The 20,682-nt window shown below is 44.2% G+C and overlaps 1 protein-coding gene across 1 annotated transcript in view; it reads right to left on the bottom strand.

Moving 5' to 3' along the window:
- The window catches only part of ARHGEF9 (Cdc42 guanine nucleotide exchange factor (GEF) 9), a 65,547-nt gene that overhangs the window by 4,261 nt on the left and 40,604 nt on the right, over positions 1-20,682 (bottom strand). Inside the window, exons 7-8 of the mRNA XM_009579642.1 lie at positions 7,762-8,005; positions 6,976-7,044 (exon numbers count right to left, since the gene is read on the bottom strand). Coding sequence (XP_009577937.1) covers positions 6,976-7,044; positions 7,762-8,005 — 313 coding nt within the window. The remainder of the gene's footprint in view (positions 1-6,975; positions 7,045-7,761; positions 8,006-20,682) is intronic.

Raw genomic sequence — 20,682 nt, 5'->3', positions numbered from 1 at the left:
AGCAGGGTGGGGGTTGTGGAAATCTGTTCAGAATGAGAGAAAGAAAACTCCAGGGTTTATAATTTGGCTAGACAAAACTGGTAAAGAGAGATGCTGCGCTGTCAGTTGAAATCATGTCTTTTTTTAGTACTAGGCAACGTCACTTGGAGTCTTTTGGATTTCTCAGCTCAGAAGAAAACAATTAAAAAGATTTAAAACCGTCTCTTTTTTCCCTTCTAGTTCTTTTTTTCAAAGTGTCTCTTCTATCTGAGGTTACAACAGGGCTTCAGTAGCACTTGAAGATTTAGGAGCACGCTGTTAACTCACAGGCAATCCACATGGACACGTGCAGACAGACCCAGTTATAATATAGCAGGACAGCTACATTAACACTGCACCTTTCCAGAGTTAATACAAAACATAGACAGAATACACTCAGATTTGCCTATATATAACCATGGAAACTTGCCTCACAAGCTGTTTATTCCATCCTCAACCTTTAAGATTTTAGCTTATACTTTTATCAGGAGCTATTTCACAGAAAAGAAGTCTACCTAGCTGTCTGGATATCATGCTGTTCATTAGCCAGAGTTGAGTGGGAGACAATAAAATATCAACACCTGCTTTCTCTACTGGCTGAGTGGAGGTTGCTGGTAGGAAAGGCAGCAGTGCTGCGCTGAGGAACCTTTCATCTCCCCCTGATCTCCACAGAGCCAACTTGCATCTTTCAGGAGCCATGCTCAAAAATGCCATGAATTCAGTTTCCTCCTGAATATTGTAACCCCTATACAACATGGGGTAGCCAGGAACATACCTCAAGAACACTAATTGTTGTACGGTTAATTACTCCTGCAATAGCAACAAGTTTAAGTTAAAGAAATAAGCAGCAATGGCTGAATGGGTACAGCCCTTTGCCCTTCTTCAGCACATTTCAACAGAGGATCTCAAAGCACTTCACCACTATTCACTTGGTTGCTGGTACGTTCAGAGTTAGCAAACTACGCTGTGTCTGATATTAGTTCTGCTCCCTGATTGCAGACTCGTTTTTACAGCAAGAGGTGTGGATGGCAGCTGTGAACAGGAAACGTCTGCCTCCGAAGGCAGTCCTGAGCCGCTGCGGACTTCGTTGGTTTACACTTCCCGGCTCAAATTTTGTCATACTCGCCCAACTCAAGAGGAATTTAAGTGGTGCTTAGCCACGGCTCTTTACACGGCCGGGGATTTTACTCAACAGCCTGGCAGAGGTAGATATTACCAGGGATGGTACCAGTGAGGTGAACATGCCTTAGCTCCCTTTTCTAACCACTAGCCTAACTTCTGTGTTTTGGAGGAAGAGGGAGGGAAAAGGGCTAACTGCAGCTTGAGAAATGCAACCGAGGAAAACAGTCATCTTGTGTCCTGGCTATTCCACAGCCAACCACCGTCTCTGCAAATACTGAGGTAACTTGACCTTCCTGAGTCTATTTAACAAGTCTGTTACTGCAGCCTGATGTCATTAGACTAGACATTAAGGTAATGATTCCTCATGTGATAAGCAAAAGCTAAGTGAGTCAAGATGGAATAAATGATACTAGAGCTTTATCAGTCAAAGCCAGGTGAAAACTAATTTATCCCATCTTGTATTTATATAGCCTCCCTCTCCTCCAGCATTCTGTACACCGATAGCAAAGATCACGCTGTCCGTTTCATTGATAGGAAGAGATCAGTTCATCCACACTGCCCTGAAATGCAGCCTCTTCTGGGTAGCAACACTGCCCCTTACCTAAAACACCTCACCAAACCGAGTATCTGGGCTGACAAACTTACTTCAGTCGGAATCTCAACGTGACATTGGCAGCAACATCTTGGCTCTTCAAATGAAGGCCAATGGAAAACCCAAGAGGCCCGTTTCACATCTCACCAAAAAACTCCCCTGGAGAATTTGCTCAGAAGCATGTGCCTGTTGCCGAGTCACTAGTACCATCCTCGGAGATCTCCCAGTCAAGAATTTGTTCATGATTTGCCTTAGCTTGTGTATCTGACCGGATCTGAGATGATACTACTGACTTCAGCTGGGTTATTAATGCCTTGAGTGAGAAGCCACCTATCTATGCTATCATCAATGAGACTAGTGCTCGCAGACCCAAAGCACGACGTGCTTGGGCGAGCCGCAGATGGGCACTGCGTAACGCCTGCGTTCTGCAGTTTTGGGTAGGGTCTGTATTTTACAAGCAATAGGATAATCTCTGTGATTTCTCTGAATCTGTGGGGAAATACCACGGAGAACACGATTAGCTCATTCTTTCACCTACGCTGTGGGAAGCTCTGTGAAAAAAGGGAAGTGACCCTGGTTATCTGAAAATGCAAATGCCCCTCTTTGTTGTAAAGTGGTTAGTCTCTGTGTTGCTCAGTCTCTTGCAACCCTCCCGAGGCTATGCCTACATGTGTGAATAGCATGGGGAAACATGTCAGGGCTACGTCAATCTTGTTAGCAATGAAGATGCAATAAAATAGGCTTAAACGCTCAGGAGAACCACAGGAGGTACCTACGGACTCTGTTACCTGGTAAGACCTGTCCTCGCCAGCTGGATGAAGCCAGCACAAGTATGCTAACATGCAGTCATCTCGGTTTGGGCTGCAGACTTGCTGAGGGAGAGCTTGAAGTGCAGAAGTGTGAGAAGTCAGAGAAAAGCTGTTGGGTGTTTGGGTCAGGGTTTTTATGACATAGTTCACCGTGAGCTCAAGCGATCAGAAAGGAAGAAATTAGCAGGAAAATTCAGTGACTCAGAGGGTGTTTTACTGCAGGCCAAAGTAGTTCATGCTGGCTGATGATTTAACCCCTGCTGGGTTTGCATAGCTGAGATTTACTGACAGCATCCTTCTAAGCTCAGGGCTAGGGCTGATGGTGATTGACTATATGTTTCCCTCCTTCTGCAAGTCCCAGACCACCAGGTAAAGACTTGTCTGGGCTGAGGGCATCTGCTTTAGTGAAGCTGTGGCACAGTGCAGAGGAGAATACACAGGACAGACAGAAGGGCATGAAGGAGCTGGCTCATAGCGTGGGTCTCAAGAGCTCTTCTGAGGTGGGAAACCCTCCCACCTAGCACTAAGGTCACTTCTTTAAATTTGAAGGGACATTACGTTTTCCAAAATGGAAACATTAGTGGGAAACGGTGCTTTAAGAATGGGGTCTCCTTCCCGGGCACTGGAACCTCTAATCCCCCTGACGCCCCTGGCTGACAGCTTCTAGGAACATGAGCAAAAATCCCTTACGTGTACACGCTGTCCTGTGTGGGGACAGATGTGGACAAAGTTGGGGATCGGAAAAGTAACTGAATGTTTCTGAAAGCTGCAAACACTAATCATTGGAGGAGAGATTAAAAGTGGCCAGCAGAATAGAAGACCTTGATGGATAGAGGCACTAAAGGAGCCTTCTGTTTTCAGACACTTAGAAATGGAAAAAGTACCCTGGATAATCCTGTGTCTATGTTAAGGATGGACTGGAGATCCACAAAGGATCCATTTTCAATGGAATTTTAGACTTGTTTCCACTGCTTTCGTCAATAACGAGCACAATTTTGGAAGTGCAACTCGATGCTATCTTAATGTTGCAGTGTCAGTGCAGGCAGCAAAGGTCCTCAGTGGTACCTGGACTTACCTGCAGAAAAGTTGCACACTTGACTGGCTGTAGCTTAAAAAGGGTTGTGGGGTTTTTTGTTGTTTTTGTAAGTCAAGACAAATAAATTGCTCTGTTACTTTACTATTTCTAGGAGACACCACACTGAATTCTATTCCCAGTTACCACATTGACATTGAAAGAGGCTAAAGGGCAGTAACCGAGAGGCAAAATCTTGAACAATCAATGCAAAAAAAACCAAACCAAAACCCAGCAAACAGCCCTTTTCTCTATCTGTTGGTAAGGTGCAGAGCCAACACTACCCATTTCGTTTATGTCTAATAGACTTAAAGAAGGCAAAAAATTGGTTTAATGCTGTCTTAAGGCACCTGGTCTAATATCATTACATTTTGCCCAATCAGTAAGTAGTGCAAATCCTAGTATATTGCTGAAATCTGAGCTTGCGCATCATTAAATCGGTTTGGAAGGAAGCCTGGCACTGCGTGCGCACGTTTCTGTGCAGACGTGAGTGTTGGAGGGGGGTTGCTTCCAGAGGGGGCTCATTTGGGGATCCCTCATTTTGGGATCAAAAACTTCTCAAAACACTGAGAGTTGTGTTCTCTCTTAATCACCGGGATAAAGTTTCCATTAGTTTAAAAAGAGGAGTTTTAAGGTTTCTTCTCCTGCTATCAGCTAATCTCTCAGCGTCTCTCCCTCGCCTGCTGCAGCGAGCAGTAGTTTAAATGCTCCCTTTTCAAACGCAGGCCAGCCAGCTCCAGAGTAATACTTCTGGGACGTGTGGTACAACAGTGCATGAAATAAGTGGCAGTTTATGCTATTTGAAAAATGTTTTTCTGCTTCATCTCTAACAAAGTTGATTGCATTTTCCATGTCACCTCCTTCATGGCTTTTCTCTCTTCCTTAAGTATTCTGTGACAGGGAAATTAGCCATGGTTTCCCATTTAAGAGGTGGAGGGAACAACTGAGATAATCTAGAAACAAGTCTGTAATAGGCATCCACTGACACGGAGCGGGGCTCTCCACGTGTCAGGTCGAGCTGTTGAGCTGTCAAGCCCTGCTGTCACCACTGAGACCTGTCCTGCAAAGGCCATAAATTTAAATCAATAAATAGTTCAGTTGAATGAAGTGGAAGTATTCCTACTCCTAAAGGGCTTCACTGCTTTCCAGGTATAACTGACGCTCCAAAACCAACTTAAAGCCCCTTCCAATGCTACTGTTGTGCAGCGGGAGGCATAGGCACACCTGTCTGCCTGTTCCCAGCCCCAAGAGCTGCAGCTCAGCCTCAGCAACACAGCCCCAAGTGCCTGCCAAGGTCTTCGGCAAAAAAATTGTTGGCAATATATGTAAAACACATACGGCAAGATTCAAAAAATCAGTCACTAAAAGCCGACTTTCAGGAATTTCCTCCTACCTCCCTCTTCTGAGCAATGCCACCAGCTCCCTGCCCCGGCAACCTCGTGCCTCTCTGTGGGCCGTGGGCACAAGACAAAACACAGAGTAAGAAAACCAAGAGTCTTCAGGAAAAAGTTCAATGCTGGTACTTAATTTAATTAATTTGAGACTGGGCTATGATTAGCACAATTAGGACAAAAGAAACAGAGCCACTAATTTAATGACCCTATTTGTTGTTTTTCAGATTTCATGTCTTAAGTAAAACAACCAGGCTTCACTTAACTTGATGCTTGGGGTCTGACTGAATTTCTGTCTGACTCGAGGACTTCATCTCATAAAAAGAACTGCCAGTGTTATAGCATAAGCTCGTTCTTCATAAAAGAAATGCTGACTGGTGTTTTAGGAGCTAATTAACTTTATAGTCAGAGAAGTCTAAGATAATAGCCCCTCCTTTTTCATCTCAGAGAGAAAGAGAGAGAAAGAGAAAGAGAGAAAACAAGAGAGCAATTGCTGTGTAAGAAGTATGGTTAGGCATATTATATTTGTCAGGATGCAAGTCCAGTGATTTAAGTGGGAGTACCGGTAGGCATGCTCAGGCACCTTTGAACCGTGTCACTTAATGACTGAACAGTACAATTATTAATTAATTAACACCTTAATTAATTAATAATATCATTAATTGAACAGCAAATAATAATTAAAACTGGTTTGGTCATGGCCATCATGCAAGTCAGTTTCTCTAATTTTCCAGTGGCCGAGATCTCCATGGTGGCTTCTGTGCTGAGGGACAAGCACGCGAGTGGTGAGGGGCCAACCTGCAAACCCAGCTCGTGACAGCGTCCGCGACTGCCTGAACTACGTGTACGTTGTGTAAGATACGCGTTCCCTGGGCCCGTTTTTGGGTGTGTGCATACTTTGAGCTTAGAAAATCTGGCCAGGAGAGTTTTTAGAGAACATCTCAGAAGACAACATAGGAAGTTAGTCGAGAGGAGAAGACTAATGACAATGGAGAGACACAGCAAACCAAGGAGTTTACAGCTGGCCTAGCGAACCGCTACTGGACCAGCAAAGCCAGTAGACAACAAACAGGTGAGGCAGAAAGCAAAGAGCTCCTTCAACTTTTGCAAAAAACAACCCAATGCCTGTAGGGAGCGGGGACAAATCTGCCTGGAACTGACTATAGCCAAGAAGTGATGAGTTCTCTCAAAACCCATTTATAGGCCTAGTTGTGCCACTGTACTTTGGTAACGAATCGATATGTCTATGACTTTGTGAAGCTTTGGAAAACTTGAAAAATTACCTCTCTGACTTTCCCTCCGTATTTACTATTACAAAACCTGTAGCTGCAAGAGTTATGGCGAGAGATAATTAACACTGGCTGTTTCACCAGTTGAGACTCTCTTTAATATCTAGCATGGCATTTATTAGTTGGCTATTGCCTGTCTGGGTGGGGAAATGAATCTGACATTAGAGAGATAGAATGTCTTTACTAAGATACTTTATTTCCTACAGCTGATGCTACTGTGCTGTCCTTAAAAAGTTATAGGTAGCCCCAGGAAACGTGAGTGTCCCATTCCCAAAAGCAGGAAAGGGATAGATCCCTCACCATCTCCAGTATTTTAGCCATCTTTCTTTGCTAATGGGAGACTTCGGGAACTAGCAGAACCCCTACACAACTCCGCACTCACTGCCACTTCAGCCTGAGATAAACAACTGAAGATAGATTTCTGCCCCCAGGGACAGCTTCTGGACATCAGACTGGAGACACGAGATCAAATTCATCTCTGGTGAAATTCAACCACATTAGACCAGAGATTAATTTGGCCCACAGATACATTAAGAAAGGATACAAAGCACAAACGGTATTTTATAAAAAAAGAGAGAGGGGAGGGGGAAATTCAAGGGGGATGCTGGATCCTAACCCAGCAGGATTCAGCCCAGCCCGCTCCACCCTCACATCACCAGGCACAGTGCATGTTGCCGGTTACCTTTTTGCTTACTGACTTTCTTTACTGTCATTGCCGCTTGCCGCTTTTGATTTTCAGAAATTTCAAAGCCTGAAAAAGGGAACACGGCAAACACAATTCAGAAGATTGCTTACAAAACCTCTTTTTCTTTTGGGGAGGGGGGAATGTTCTGCGCTGTTTGGCAAACAGAGAACGCCCTAGGTGGCAAAGCATCACCCAGTGAGCTGTGTGTATGGGCTGGTATTTTACTGAAAAGCAAATCTTCCTTGAAAGGGCAGGCCTCTTTATAATCTCACTTGTGCAGGGGCTGTATGAAACGTAAGATTAGAGCCATTATTATTTATACAGTATCATAAATATGCCCAGTGCTTTACAGCTGAGCAACACAAACTGAGCCTGAACTGACGTTGGTTACAGTCAATTTATGGGCTGATGCTGAGGGGAGGGCATGGCTGATAAGTCATTGACTTCGCCGCCCTCCTACCCTGCACAAGACGTGCTTAACCAGAGCAGAAATGATGCAGCCAGGGGACCCTGAAGTCAGATGGCCAAAGACCTCCTTCTCCCACAATACCCACGGAGGTCCAGGCTTGAAGCTATGGGCAGAATTTTTTTATGGAGGGCCAAAAATAACAGTAACTGAATTGGAAAGAGACCTATTTGTGAGACCTATGAGAGCAACCAAGGACAGTTGAACAAGGTTGAACTGTAATTCTTCTAACAAAAAAAATGCGGGCTTCTCCAACAGGTGGGGCTAAATTAAGCATTACCAACAATCTCCTTTCAGATTCATTTCATATTCCTCACCTATCTTTTCATCTTCTTTTACCATCTTCCTTTCTTCTCTGAAAGCTCTAAGCCATCGTAACTTCTCCTCCAGTTTCTTGGCAAAGAATAAGTGCATTTCCTCAGTCTCCTTGTTATGAAGTTTGAAGGCATTCTTCATGCTGACATTGAAGTCGTCATCTCTCCCGTCTTCTATATCCACCACTTCATATTTATCCATGTCTATGCGACCTTTGTAATACAGAATATCTCTTCGTATCAGATCCTACAGAGAGAAAAGGAGAGATGGGTTGATCGTAAGATACTTACAGAGCCTGAACTCAGTAAGGAATTAATGGGAGGGCTGAAGAAAAGAAAGAAGTAATGGTGAAACCTGGTCAGATTCTTCAAGCCTCATCTACTGCGAATACATTTGTTGCTGGCTAAACAAATAGGGTAGATCATAGGCATAAAAGAATACAAATACAAATCCTCATGCTGCAAAATTTTGCTTGTAGTCATGAAGAAATGCCTTTGAGTAGGTAAGATACTTCCATCGTTTTCCATTCTGGGAAGTTCTGTTCCATAGGACGAGAAACTGGAGAATACAGGCCACTGGCCTGATGGGATTCCTATGCTGCAAACGTGGCTGTGTAGAAGCATAAATCTTGAGAAATCAGCTGGGGCATGTTTGGCAGCGCAGACTGGGTAGTGCAGATCTCTGCTTTCCAAACGCATTCTCAGAGTCAGGGGAGATGGGTCTCTGCCCCTTCTTCTTGGAACCCATTTCCCATTCATACACAACTTCTTGGCGAGAAAACCACCCTGATTCCCAGTTCAAAGAATGCCTAACCTATCTCTGTCCCATTACGCCCTGGTTTTAACCTCTTGATCCAGCTTAAATTTTTGCTTTTTCCCTCCTTGATGTTTATAATCTTTACAACCAAACCTGTTCATCCTCATCTCCTTTCTAAGTTGATTATTCCTGCCCCTTGTTTTTTGGCAACAGCTCATTTCTCTACGTCGGGAAGGGAAAAGTAAAATAGTCTTCATTATTAATTTTTCAGAAGTCATATGAGAACACCCACAGCTCCGTGGCTGTTTGACATGCCCAGCGCTGTTTGACCCTGCTGGCAGCAGCCTGTGCAGCGGTGCTGTGTCGGCTGCCATGATCCCCCCTGCCAAACCACGGACGCGCGCGGTCACGGCAGCTGGGGGACAGCGGTAGGTGGAGGTGGCACTAAAAAAAAGTGTTTTGAGATCTATTGTGTCAACTGCTCAATCATAGATGTGGAATTGTGGATGCTGATAAACTGTAGTAAAAAACTAGATAATTTCCTGTTTTCCTCCGTACGCTCTTCATACTTATTTTGGCTTTGCCCATCAAATTTTGTACTGCCTTTACTAGAACTACTCCTGATTTATACTGGTGTAAGAGGAGCATTGGCCCCACATCTCTATGTCTTTATAGGAAACAGATAACAAAAAGAGATCATCAGAAAACAGAATGTTAATTACATAGTCATGACCACATAAGGTGATTCAAATTACAAGGCATACATATTTAAAAAGCCAAATTTAGCAACACACAATCAAGATTTCCTTCCTCTACCCACTCTCAAAAGCCAATATTTAGGTGTATTAAATTAATATAACTTAAATACTTTTTGATTTTTGAGAGATAAAGATAAATGCTATGTCAAAGGATTCATTTAAGAGGAAAAATAAAATCAATATACAGCATTTATTTAGTCAAATAAGATTTAGTAGCAAGGTTTTTTAAAGATAAGCAGTAGGTATTATTTTAAACAAATCATCAATCTTGGAAAATAAATTGTACATCATAATTTTTTTTAGCAAACTTGCTCACTGAGCTGCAGATAGTATTAACTATCATGAGACAGGGCACTGTCCAGAAGCTCGTAGTCTTCAAAACCTGGCTCCTTCCTCTGGAATGCTCTAGGGGAAAAAAAAATCCATTAACTAATGTCTTGTACAAATATCCTCCTCTAGTATGTAGGCTTTGAGCAGTGATGCTGTCCAAAACGTAAGAAAAGGATATTTCAGGCTGAATATGCAATGGAAAGTCTTTCCTGTTTTGTCCTAACCTGGAAAATTGCTTTTTTCCTCTCCCTCTGCGCCCAGTGAAGTGCTGAGAAAAAGCTGTAAGCATCACACTAAACTTGTTCAATTAAATCAATACTCTGCACTGTGTTTAAATTTGAGTCTTGGACTAGTTCTTAGAAATAGCATTTATCTTCACCACATTCTCAAAAAAACTTGATAACAAATCTCATAGGAAAAAAGATGTGCTCCTTAAATTACCTATACCAGCAACTATTCTTCTTCCCAGACAGGGAGAACCGACTCACTGCTGATGAAAACTTCCAAAACACAACACTGAACAGACTGTCCTTGTGACTGAGATGGGTGAAGTGGGATCAAACGCACTTTTCTATGCAATATTCATGATTATGTAGAGATTTGTTCATAAAAGAATAATCACAATCCTCCTTCTCACCTGGCTCTGAAAACACAAGGCTCTGTGCATTAGCTTTTTTCTTACACATACTAAATACATTTTTTCCTCTCTTATCTCTCCAATTTCGATTTAGAAAACATGACAAGCTATTTTTAATAGCTAATGCTAAGTGGATGTTTTAACAGCTTTGTGCTGTCATTATGCTTCCAGAGGACAATACATCGGGTCTGGACATGTCTGACTGAACTGCTCCACACGCTTCCCCTCCAAGGCTGCAGCAGGAACAACCGCTGCCTCCCGCGAGGCTCCTGCAGTGCCTTTTAGAGGCTCCCACGTTTTGCAGGTGTTGCTGAGCATTGGATGTGAAGATAACGGTGTTGCCTAGGAATTACTGAAGGAGCAATGAGGAGATAATGGAATCATACAAGTGCTTTTGGAAATAAAATGGCCCCAAAGAATATTATTGTTGGTGAGAACGCAACAGCGGGAAAGAACAAGCTCAGCTATCAAGACTTGTTTGCAGAAAACACACGAAGAAGAAACACCGTGGTTTTGTCCTTGAGCGTTAAGCAAGCACATGGGCGAACGAGGGAAAGACAATAAGCGCAAAGCTCCTGCCTGCCACTTTTACTTTCATTTTGAGAAGAAACGTCAGTAACGAATCTAGAAGAAATGAATCATCTTTTCTCCCACCGCCCTCCCCAGAGCTCTCGGCCTCCAGCTTGGCAGGAACCTTCCGGTGGAGAAACAGCCCTGGAGCAGGGGGAGGCCCAGAGGAGAGAAAGATGCTGGCATGGAGGAAGATGAAGCCAGTCAAAGAGGTACAGAAGAGGTAAGGGCTCAGAGCAAGTCCATGCCTGACGTTTCCCGAGTGCAGGTCGCTGCCCTGTGCCAACAGTGCGTTTCGTACTTCCACAAAAGAAGATCTGCTCCCCACTCGTTGACTATAAACTCCAGCACCGATACCCCAAGTTTTTAAGAGACCCTTTATTTTTCAGAGAGTGGTAGAGCACATAAATGTCTCTGTGAATAGCATGTGTCCAACATGGAAGACACTTCGTACACACCTGGTTTCGAGAAAGTTCAGTCCATACAGCAGATTAATAACTGTAACTGGAAAATGTAATTTCTAATAGGTTAGGCATTTCCTACTACCATGTCTCCCTTCTTCCCCTCTTCTTGCCAACACTCAATAAATGGATATTATTTCCTAATTGACTAGATTTTAACACCGGTAGATAGGAAACAATAATTATTTGATCTGTGGATATTTTATCACATATGTTCCTACAGCTCTTAAAGAATAACATGTATTACTTAACTCCTTAGCAAAGCATGGGCAAATGCACTTGGTTTACACTGTAATTGATTTCAATAAAATTTAGGAATTCATCTGGGCTACATGAGAGACGTACAGCAAATAAGGCCAAACTTGTTTTAAGGAGCTTTTTATGCACATGCACGAGAGAATAAAAATTCAGGGAACATGCAGGCAATGAAAGCAATGCTGCTTTCTGTGATTTCTGCCAGATGCAGACAGAAAGCCCGCAGCAGCGTTGAGAAATGAACCTTGTTGTTCTGTACACCATCTTTGTCAAGCGCAGGACTATCTTGCCTTTCTTTGGGCACGTAAGCTGAATCAAACAAGCACATGCAAGATAAAGGAAAGCAGATGTGTGGCTGAGGGTGAAAATGGATTGTTTAAACAGACTGGTGTAAGTACTACGTGTCAGAAGGACAAAGCAAATACGTATACACAAAATGGAGATCTATCAGCTATGTAAGTAGCCACACTGTTGAAGGGAGCTCAGGCTTGGGGGGGGGCGCAGAAACGGCAGCTGGGACAGGCTGCTGCTCTCACTCCTGATTATCCCAGGGATAACATATGAGAGAATTAGGAAGAAATTATTAAGCTATAGAATTTACCTTTGTTTATATGCTGGCTATATTAGTATAGTATTATATATTATCCTGTCCATAGTTAAGCCAGGATGACAACTAGCTGGTTTACACTGTCCAGTTTTGCATGTCATACAAAATTATTCTTTGTAGTTAAATCAGATAAGTGCAAGAAAATATAAAAAGACAAAAAAAAGACTCTCAAAACCTGGTCAGTGGCGACAGGCCAAAGAAATGGAGTTGTTTAATCTAGAAAGGACATAAATAACAGGGAATGTGCTATTGGTATTCCAATATGTGAAAGCTGCTTCTCTTCTAAGGAGGCTGGTGATCAATTATTCTCCATTTTGATCATGGCTTGGCTTAATTTACCACAAGGGAGAACAGGATTAGATACTTGGAAAAAAGATCTTTCTAGCTATAAGAGTAGCTAAAACTAGAACAGACAAAATAGGGAAGTCTTGGGACAGCATTCCTTGGAGATTTTCAAAAATAAGGTTAGACAAACATCCATCAGAGATGATCTGAGTATTCGTAATCCTGTGAAGGGAATAGCTCATCTCCTGGGCTCCTTCCCAGCTCTGCATTTTGATGGTGTCTAAGAGAAGGGTGACAGATGGAGAAGAAAACGGGATGAGAGCAGGTAGGATTAGTTCGGACTTCAGGGGCGGTTTGGGAGAAGCCCCAAGGCACAGACCAGGACAGCGAGCACGAGGAGCAGCGACATAAACCTGCAGTCTCTGCAGATAGCATCCAGATTGCCTTGCATGGCTCTTAAGGAAATTGATGCATCTAGGTCATTTGCACTTATTTGTCTAAATATGATCTTTTTTTACTCTACAGCTTCTATGATTTCCTTTTCTTTCCCTTGCTGAGGTTAATTAAGCTCTGCTGAATAATGCTCTGCAGTCTGTTCACGTAACACGTACTAAGGATTCACAAGGAAAAGATAACGCCAAAAAAAGTAGTATTTGATGGGAGCACAAAACAAAGTTTTGACGCATTATGTAAACCTACCACGATTCTGCTCTCTGCGTTTGCTTTGTCGGGGGTTTACAGCTGAAGTGCTCGTGCCTGAGGTAGCGGCTGCGCTCAAGGGATGTGCCTGTCCGTGTGACCTGCTTGGGCCGTTCTCTCCTGCTCTCACTCTGACTTAAATCTCCCCATGTCAGCATCCCCTCTCTGAAGGGGGAAGGTGACCTTCTCTAGCTGCACTTGAAAGAAAAAAAATCTCATTTGTGACCATCATAAGGAAACCAAGGCTGAACTTTTTTTGGAAAACCTGAAGATCTGAAGTTGGGATGTGGCTTCCACAATGAATTATGCACCTACCCCCAAATTATTGCAGTAGATATAGCTATCTACAGAAAGGATCGCACCTGTAAATCACACTGTTCAATAACTTATTATTAAGTTGACTTCTACTTGTCTTTAGTGCTGCTTTCTCCTCCTGCTCTCTAGCTTTAATCAATCACTTTTTTTCTGCCATAGCCATGTGTGCCAGGCACTGCCTTTGCATGCTGTGGTTGTGCAAGACCCTGTAAGAGTCAAACCCTCGCGTGATGCTGCACAGGAAATATAATATTAATCACAAGGTGGGCAATGTCTCCATGCAGTCGATTGCTAGTGCAAAAAGGCAGCAGAATTAAAAGCTATTCAATGACTTAAGCAGCGCATAGCACATAAGGAGGAAATTTTCCCCTCCATCAGAGGGCACAGGTAAGCACTTGAGAGGACCTGGCCTGGTGTGCGTCCCAGGTGATTTGTTGCTGTTAGCTTTGCGTGCAGCCATCTTCATGCACTTCAGAAACTCCTCCGATTTATTTCTTAGCGGGTGACGTGCAAGGATGGATGGGGAGGTCTTAAGCAAGGGTTATAATTTTAGGATGGCACATTTTTTTCAAGTTCTATGGTTCACTCTATGCTAGGTCACACTCTACTTCTCATGCGTAAAACAAACCATCTGTAAAACACAAGCGGAGAAAGAGCCATTTCCAGCCGTGAGTCATCAGATCCCCCTTATGAGCTGACAATGTAAAAGATGCCAACCACAGAATAATCTGTTACAAGTTTCTCATTGCACATGTAGGTTATTGGTCCTCCTGGTTACCAAAATCCTGCATATTCCAATGGGAAAGTAGTTTCAAAATGACTTGGGGAGGAATTATGCACTCTGAGTACATGGATGCAGTCAGGTCGTCTGAGCGCAGCTTCCGAGGCTGGCAGGGACTGGCTGCGGGCCTTCGGGTGAAATGCAATTCCTCCCTCAGTCCTTCCCCATCTCTATAATGGGATAACGATACTTGCTTATTTTACAGGGCAACTGGGAGCTGTAAATAAGTAATCAGTGAAGGACACATTGAAAGCCTTTGATGGTGGATCTTTAACAGCTCAGAGCCTTGTAAGAATAGCTGAGCATTACACATGCTTCGGGATTCGGAGCCGGCAGACCACAGGGAGGCAGAGGAGGCTCTGCGGGCGGCGGACGCAGCATGGCGCAGATCCCTTCGTCCCTCCCGCATGGCAAAGGGCGGCCTGAGTAACATGCAACAGGGTGGCTCTTCCGCTGGGGATCGTCACTCCGTCCCCACCACAGCTTTACAGAAGATCATCCCAGCAGAGGTTTTCTGAGATATTTCCCCCTTGCGCTGAGCACGGGTGACAGCGCAATGTCGCATGAGGGGTTTCTCCCCTCACTCCTCCCTGCCCGAGATCACGGCTGGCAGTGAGGAGTGTCGCTGGTGAAGCAACAGCCCTCGCGAGCCCCTCCATGGGGCTGGAAGGCTGAGAGTATTACACTCTGCACACACAGATAAAGCAAAGCCAGGGCTTGCCCAAAACAACTAATAATTGAAACATAACACAGAGAAGGCAGCAAGGTAGCAGCATGCTCAATACAAAAAGCAGCAATCCCTGAAGACTATTTTTGCCCAGAAGATGATGTGTTCTTCAGGTATCAAAGGAGAACGGGGATCCAAGGATGAGGCTGGAGAGAGACCCGCCTACAGGCAAGCTCTACAACTTGGTGAATAGTTGATGTTGAAACAGTTGATGAATACTGAATAGTTGATGCTGACATTGGGAAAAGACTAAACCAGGGTCCATAATAACTGCACCCAAACACCAACCCACGATTTGGAAAAGGCTGAGTTGCCTTTTGTGCTAAGGTGTGGGTCCCAGACCCCTCTCTGATGATTTCTTGTTGACCTGGGCAGTGACTGCAGAGCAGAATGGAAGAAGCAGAGGGAGCGAGCAAAGTTTTTCAATTTACTCCTGAAATTTGTCCTGATTTTCCTGCCTGCCTGCTCTCTATCTTCACTCTGCCCAGCCTGCCAAGAGCAATGAGAGCATGGCACGCTGCCACTTTGCCAGGTCTTTGGGTATCTTTAGTGATAAGGGCTTTCAACGTTCTTTGGCTTTTTAAAAAAAGATTCAGAGCCTACATTTTAAAAATCTAATTTACCTTAAAGCAACCCTTTGAAGAAAGCAGCCCAGCCTGCTTTTCATGAACACCAAGGACACAGTTTCCGTAGCGTTTGTTCATTTAACTTAACGCTACTGCGGGCTGATTTTTTAAGACAGGACAGTTATGCACCGTTCCCATCCGCCTCCCTGGAGCTTGGGTGCACTGCAGACCTGGGCCTCTCTTCTGTCCAAATGAGACCCTAAAACTCAATGAACCCTTTTGAATGTTTTTGTCCTAAATATTCTTGATATCAGAAAATAAACCTAAGCCCTGCTAAGTGGCTGGATGCCAGTGACCGTGAGCTTTGCTATCACCCTGTCGGACACAGCGGCGTGGGCTGAGCCAGCCTTTAGGAGCAGGGAACTGGGGTCTGCGCAGCGCAACCTGAAAATGCGATGAGGGATGGGTCGTATTAGAAACGGGGATAAAACACCACCTCCCCGACACAACCTCGGCCACTCGCTTCCTACCGCAAACTTCCTAGGATGGGCCAAATTGTTTGTTAAAAGTTTCCCCAGGGACTGCCATGGGAAGAGGGGAGCCAAAATCTCTGCGATATCAGTTTACATAATTCCTCCTTGCACAAGGACAGCTGTGCTGGGGAGGTCGGCAGATTCCTGCCAAATTATTCAGCAGTGTCTGTCTCCTGAGTTTGGAAAGAGACGTTTGATTCATCCTTGCCAGCTCCATGAAGCTGCAGTGTGGGATCCGAGTGGGGGAGGACTGGAGCTGAAAGCATTTATGTGGAAATGCTATTTTCGTTCAATGTATTTAATGGAACATCAGTAGCATTTTGATGCCTTGTTCCACCTCAAGTCCAGTCACATTGGCTGCGAAGCAGTGAGGCGAGGGCGAGTGCATTTCCAAAGAACTAATAAGAGGAAGAGACGGGAAACCCTTCTGCAGACATGTCACTTGGCTTTTCTGGTCTCTCCACTTTGCTCCCAGAGGCTTAAAATTGTGCTGCTGAAAGGCCACAGCAGGAGGAGGGTTAGATTTTCAGCTTTTGAGGTTTTGCTTGTGGGCCAAATTTACACCCACTGCAATTACAGGAATGATAAATTAGACACACAAATATATTGTATAGCATCTTGCATATCTGTATGGCTATATGAGTAGGCTAAACCTGTTCCCTATCCAGAAAAGAAAACACAGACGGTGAAGGACTCTAAATTCAGCCCTTTCTGAATTTTACTATTGAATTAGCAGCTAACAACCTAAAGCCTTCTCCCACCCTCCTCCAGCTGGCTCCTCTGGCTGACCCTGCGTTTTTCTCCCTACACCTCCTGTGTCCCGGCGACCTGTCTGGAGTCTGCTCTTCCCTCTCTGCTGTTGCACACCGAGCAGCGGCAAGGCAGCCCCGGCCTCCCCCAGCCAGCAGAACGGCAGCAGGTTGCTGGCACCGGTCAGTGCAGCCCATTAGCACGAGTCCTGCTGCAGAAATGCGCTCGGGGCACAAAACTAGCACGTGGAAAAGGGTCACCGAGCAAATGCATTCAGGGCTATTTTGACTATTAAAAGGAACGTTTTCTTTTCGTGAATATGCCATATCTGAAAGCTAAAGTACTTTTTCACAACTGTTTTTAATATATATCCTGTCAATTCCTGGAATTCATCCTTCGTGTTCAGCTGCTAGCCAAGGAGACTGACAGGAGGATCAAACTTCCTTGCCATGCTCTACAGTCTGGACCCACAGAAACCTCGTCGGCAGACAGCACCGGCTGATCAGCTGGGCATGAACGCGGGGCTACGTCCGTGGGGCTGTGGAAACATTGTTCTCCAAAAACTTTATTTTATACTTTGCTTTGGGGCTGTGACCAAGCCCGTGTGTTTTCTTTGGTCGTCTCCATGCTCATCTTACACTGTCTCAACACCTCAAATAGTACCTTGCCCGTCAGCGCAGCACACCACCCAGTCTCTGCTGTTTGGAAACAGTGAAACGCAGCCTGACCCATTTCCCCGCCCTGCTGCAGGCTGGACCCAGGCCTGACCCAAAACATGGCATTTCATGGAGATCTGTGTTACTGGGAGGGTTTGGTGGGAGGTGCTGCAAAAGTCAAACAGTGTTCCTCGTGGGTCAAAAAACCACTTGAAGTAATAAGAATTGTCCCAGTGCTGCTCTGTGTTTGCAAACAAGATTTTCGGCTAGCCCTGTGAGACCTATTTAGCCTGTAATAAAAGCAGGGCCGTTGTTTTGGTGCAAAGATTACCTCAATGTTTTTAACAAAAGCACTATGGGAACTAGACCTTCTTACACTAAAAGGGCTCAGAAACGTCTCTTTTATCTTCCCATTTGGAAACTTGAACTGCAATGGAGTTTGACAGGATTATTTCATTTACTCTATCTCCTACAGCACAGCTATTTCTGGCTGACTGTCTGGCTATTGCTATTAAACTGGTCTCATTTTGCTTCTCATCCAACCTGCTTTGCTCTGAGAGCTCAAGGGAAGACAGCAACAGCAATAAACCACAAGCTGGAGTTTGCATTGCCTCTTGATTACAAGAGACACATAAAAAGTGCAAATAAAAACTACATGTGTTTCATGCAGTCACTGATCTTTCTGCGCTGTCAGAAAACACTAAACATGGAGCCCCAGCAAGGACTGTTTGACTATTGGTGAAAGAAAAGCATAATGTGGTGCAGAAACTCTGTTAACCCTTCATACTGTCACTTCCAGCCTAATGCCACAGCGCTCTCAAGCCCGCCGGGGAAATCCAAACTATTACCCAGAACAACAACAAAAAAATGATCCTCATCTATTACATGATAAGCACCTCGAGCGTCCCCCAACATAACAAGCTATGATCATAATTAATGCTGTGTGTCACAGTCCTGGATGTTAACTACTCTGATTTGCAAATTTAAAGCATCACTGTGTCAAACTGTCTCAAATTCAGGGTGATAAGAAAAGTAGACCCTGTGCCTTTAAGGCAACATCTTTTAATGCTACCATCATCAAGGATTGACTTCATTTCTTGGTAATTATGGTTAGCATACTGGAATATGTATTATTCTTTCCTGATTATAGACATATAGTAAGTCAAACTGAGGCCAGTGCTTGCTTCTCTTCTTCCTTTCCAAGAGGCATTTTTGCATTAGGGTAACCAACAAACAGTCTCTTCTGAAGAAAGCACCACTTTGTCCTCACACACACTGCAACGTCCCAACCTCTGGTTCAGGAAACACAGGCAGAAAATTCATTAGGAGAGTTTGACATTAATCCAATAGCTGAAAGTTACCCAGCTTTGCAAAGAAAATCTAAATCATGAGCTCTCCCAGTGGCTCTTTATCAGGAACTGTAGACATCCAAACGAACTCAATGCTCCCCTTTTCACACAGGTTCTGGAAACGTTCTGCAGTACCTACCTACATCCACTGGTATTTCAGTATTCAGTTTATTGAACACTGAAATGGTTGACATGGCCATTTCATCTGATGACACTTCTCACTTCCTAGCACCAGAAAATAATTCAGTGGTGATGTTAGGAAGTGACCAGTGCTGTCTCTGATGGCAAAATCTAAGCCAAAGAGATTTATTTGTAAAGCTCGGAAACCAATCTTATTTGTGAAAATTTTCCCACAGAAGTTGCTTTGCAAGATGTTTGCCAGAAACGAAAGCTGGCTGCCATAGTGTCAGCTTCTCCACCTGCTGCTACTGCTCTTATTCATGCAGCCCTTGTAAATCTGAGTGCAAGTTTCCTGCTTAGAAAAAAGACTTAAATATACCCATACTGGTGGAGATAACATCTGTCAAGCACATTTGAATGCAGCCCTTTATAATTACTCATTTTCACAAACTAGGTGTCTATCTGAAGTCCCGACAGTTCTCCAAGACGTGGTGGTCATGGAAATGCATTCGGGATTGCTGTCTGAGGCAGTGGAACTCACACTGGCAACCAGGGAAGGGTCTGAGCTTTGCCGCTGGATCCAACCAGTGCCATCACTCCTTTCCTGACAGCTAAATTATATTAATGACTAGTTCATTACAGTCACATTAATATAGTCATATAGTTCAATGTTATTCAATATTAATGACTATACTAATATCTGGTTCTTTGCATGCAAACAAAACCATCAATCAGGTAATCACCCAGCTGCCCCTATGCCCAAAAGACAGGCCCTTGGCTTGGCTCGGCTCATATTGCGAAAGCCCTTGGAAAAACCCTAGGAGATGCAGCCAGTGGGAAGACAAGAAGGACGTTCACGTTCAAGGAGCTGCTCCCACCGGCAGCTCTCAGTCCATCCCATCCATCTGCTGAGCAGCAGACCACCTTTATGAGACGAGTAAGCAATGGGATACAAGGAGGTGATTCCAACCTGCAGAGATCTGTGGACACCCACAATTTCAAAAGGCCAGGCAGATGCTGAATCCTTGCTTGAAATGTTTGGGAACAACTAATAAATACAGTGAATGTTGGTCAGTGAGCTCCTGTCTGTCAGATGGCTGGCCTGGCATTACTGATGATCTTCTGCAGGCGTATCAAGCAGGGGAACAACTAGGTGATAATCTCAAGAAGAATCACCCTGAAAGTTATCCTTCCTCACAGAAATGTCTTGGCCAGATGTTCAACAAAAAAAGGCCCCATAACCTTGAAACATTTTCAGACATCAACAGAAAGGGACAGCAAAGCTTCTGGAAAGCAGGTCATATTCAAAGCAGACGGGTTTATTTGGAAATGTGTTAACTGCTGCTGAAAGCAGATAGAGGGATACTAGAAATGCCACCATAGCCAATAGACCTTCCTTCTTAGGCACAGGCAACATTGGACGGATCAGTAAGAAAAAGCAGCTTGGTAATTCTTGGTAGCATGTGATTTCTGAAACTTTCCTAGGCCATCTGCCTGTACACCTGATGGAACAAATGGGATCCAACATATGAAATTCTGAGACTGTGGATTGTGCCTTGTCTTTGGAGCCACACGAAGGACACAGCAGTTGAACTGGAGCAGTCCTCATTGTTTACTAGCTGATAGCAAAACTGCTATGAAGAAACCCAAACTTACATGGGGGTGGGGGACATATTAACTTTGCACAGAGCGCTCACCTGAAATAATGGGTACAAAATGAGTTGTTACCTTGACTATAGATAGAATTTTTTAATACTCTGCCTGGGTT

The sequence above is a fragment of the Fulmarus glacialis genome, unplaced genomic scaffold (assembly GCF_000690835.1).
Source record: "Fulmarus glacialis isolate BGI_N327 unplaced genomic scaffold, ASM69083v1 scaffold3706, whole genome shotgun sequence".
Lineage (NCBI taxonomy): Eukaryota > Metazoa > Chordata > Aves > Procellariiformes > Procellariidae > Fulmarus > Fulmarus glacialis.
Note: the sequence above shows the minus strand (reverse complement) of the source record. Positions and strands in the feature narration are given on the sequence as shown.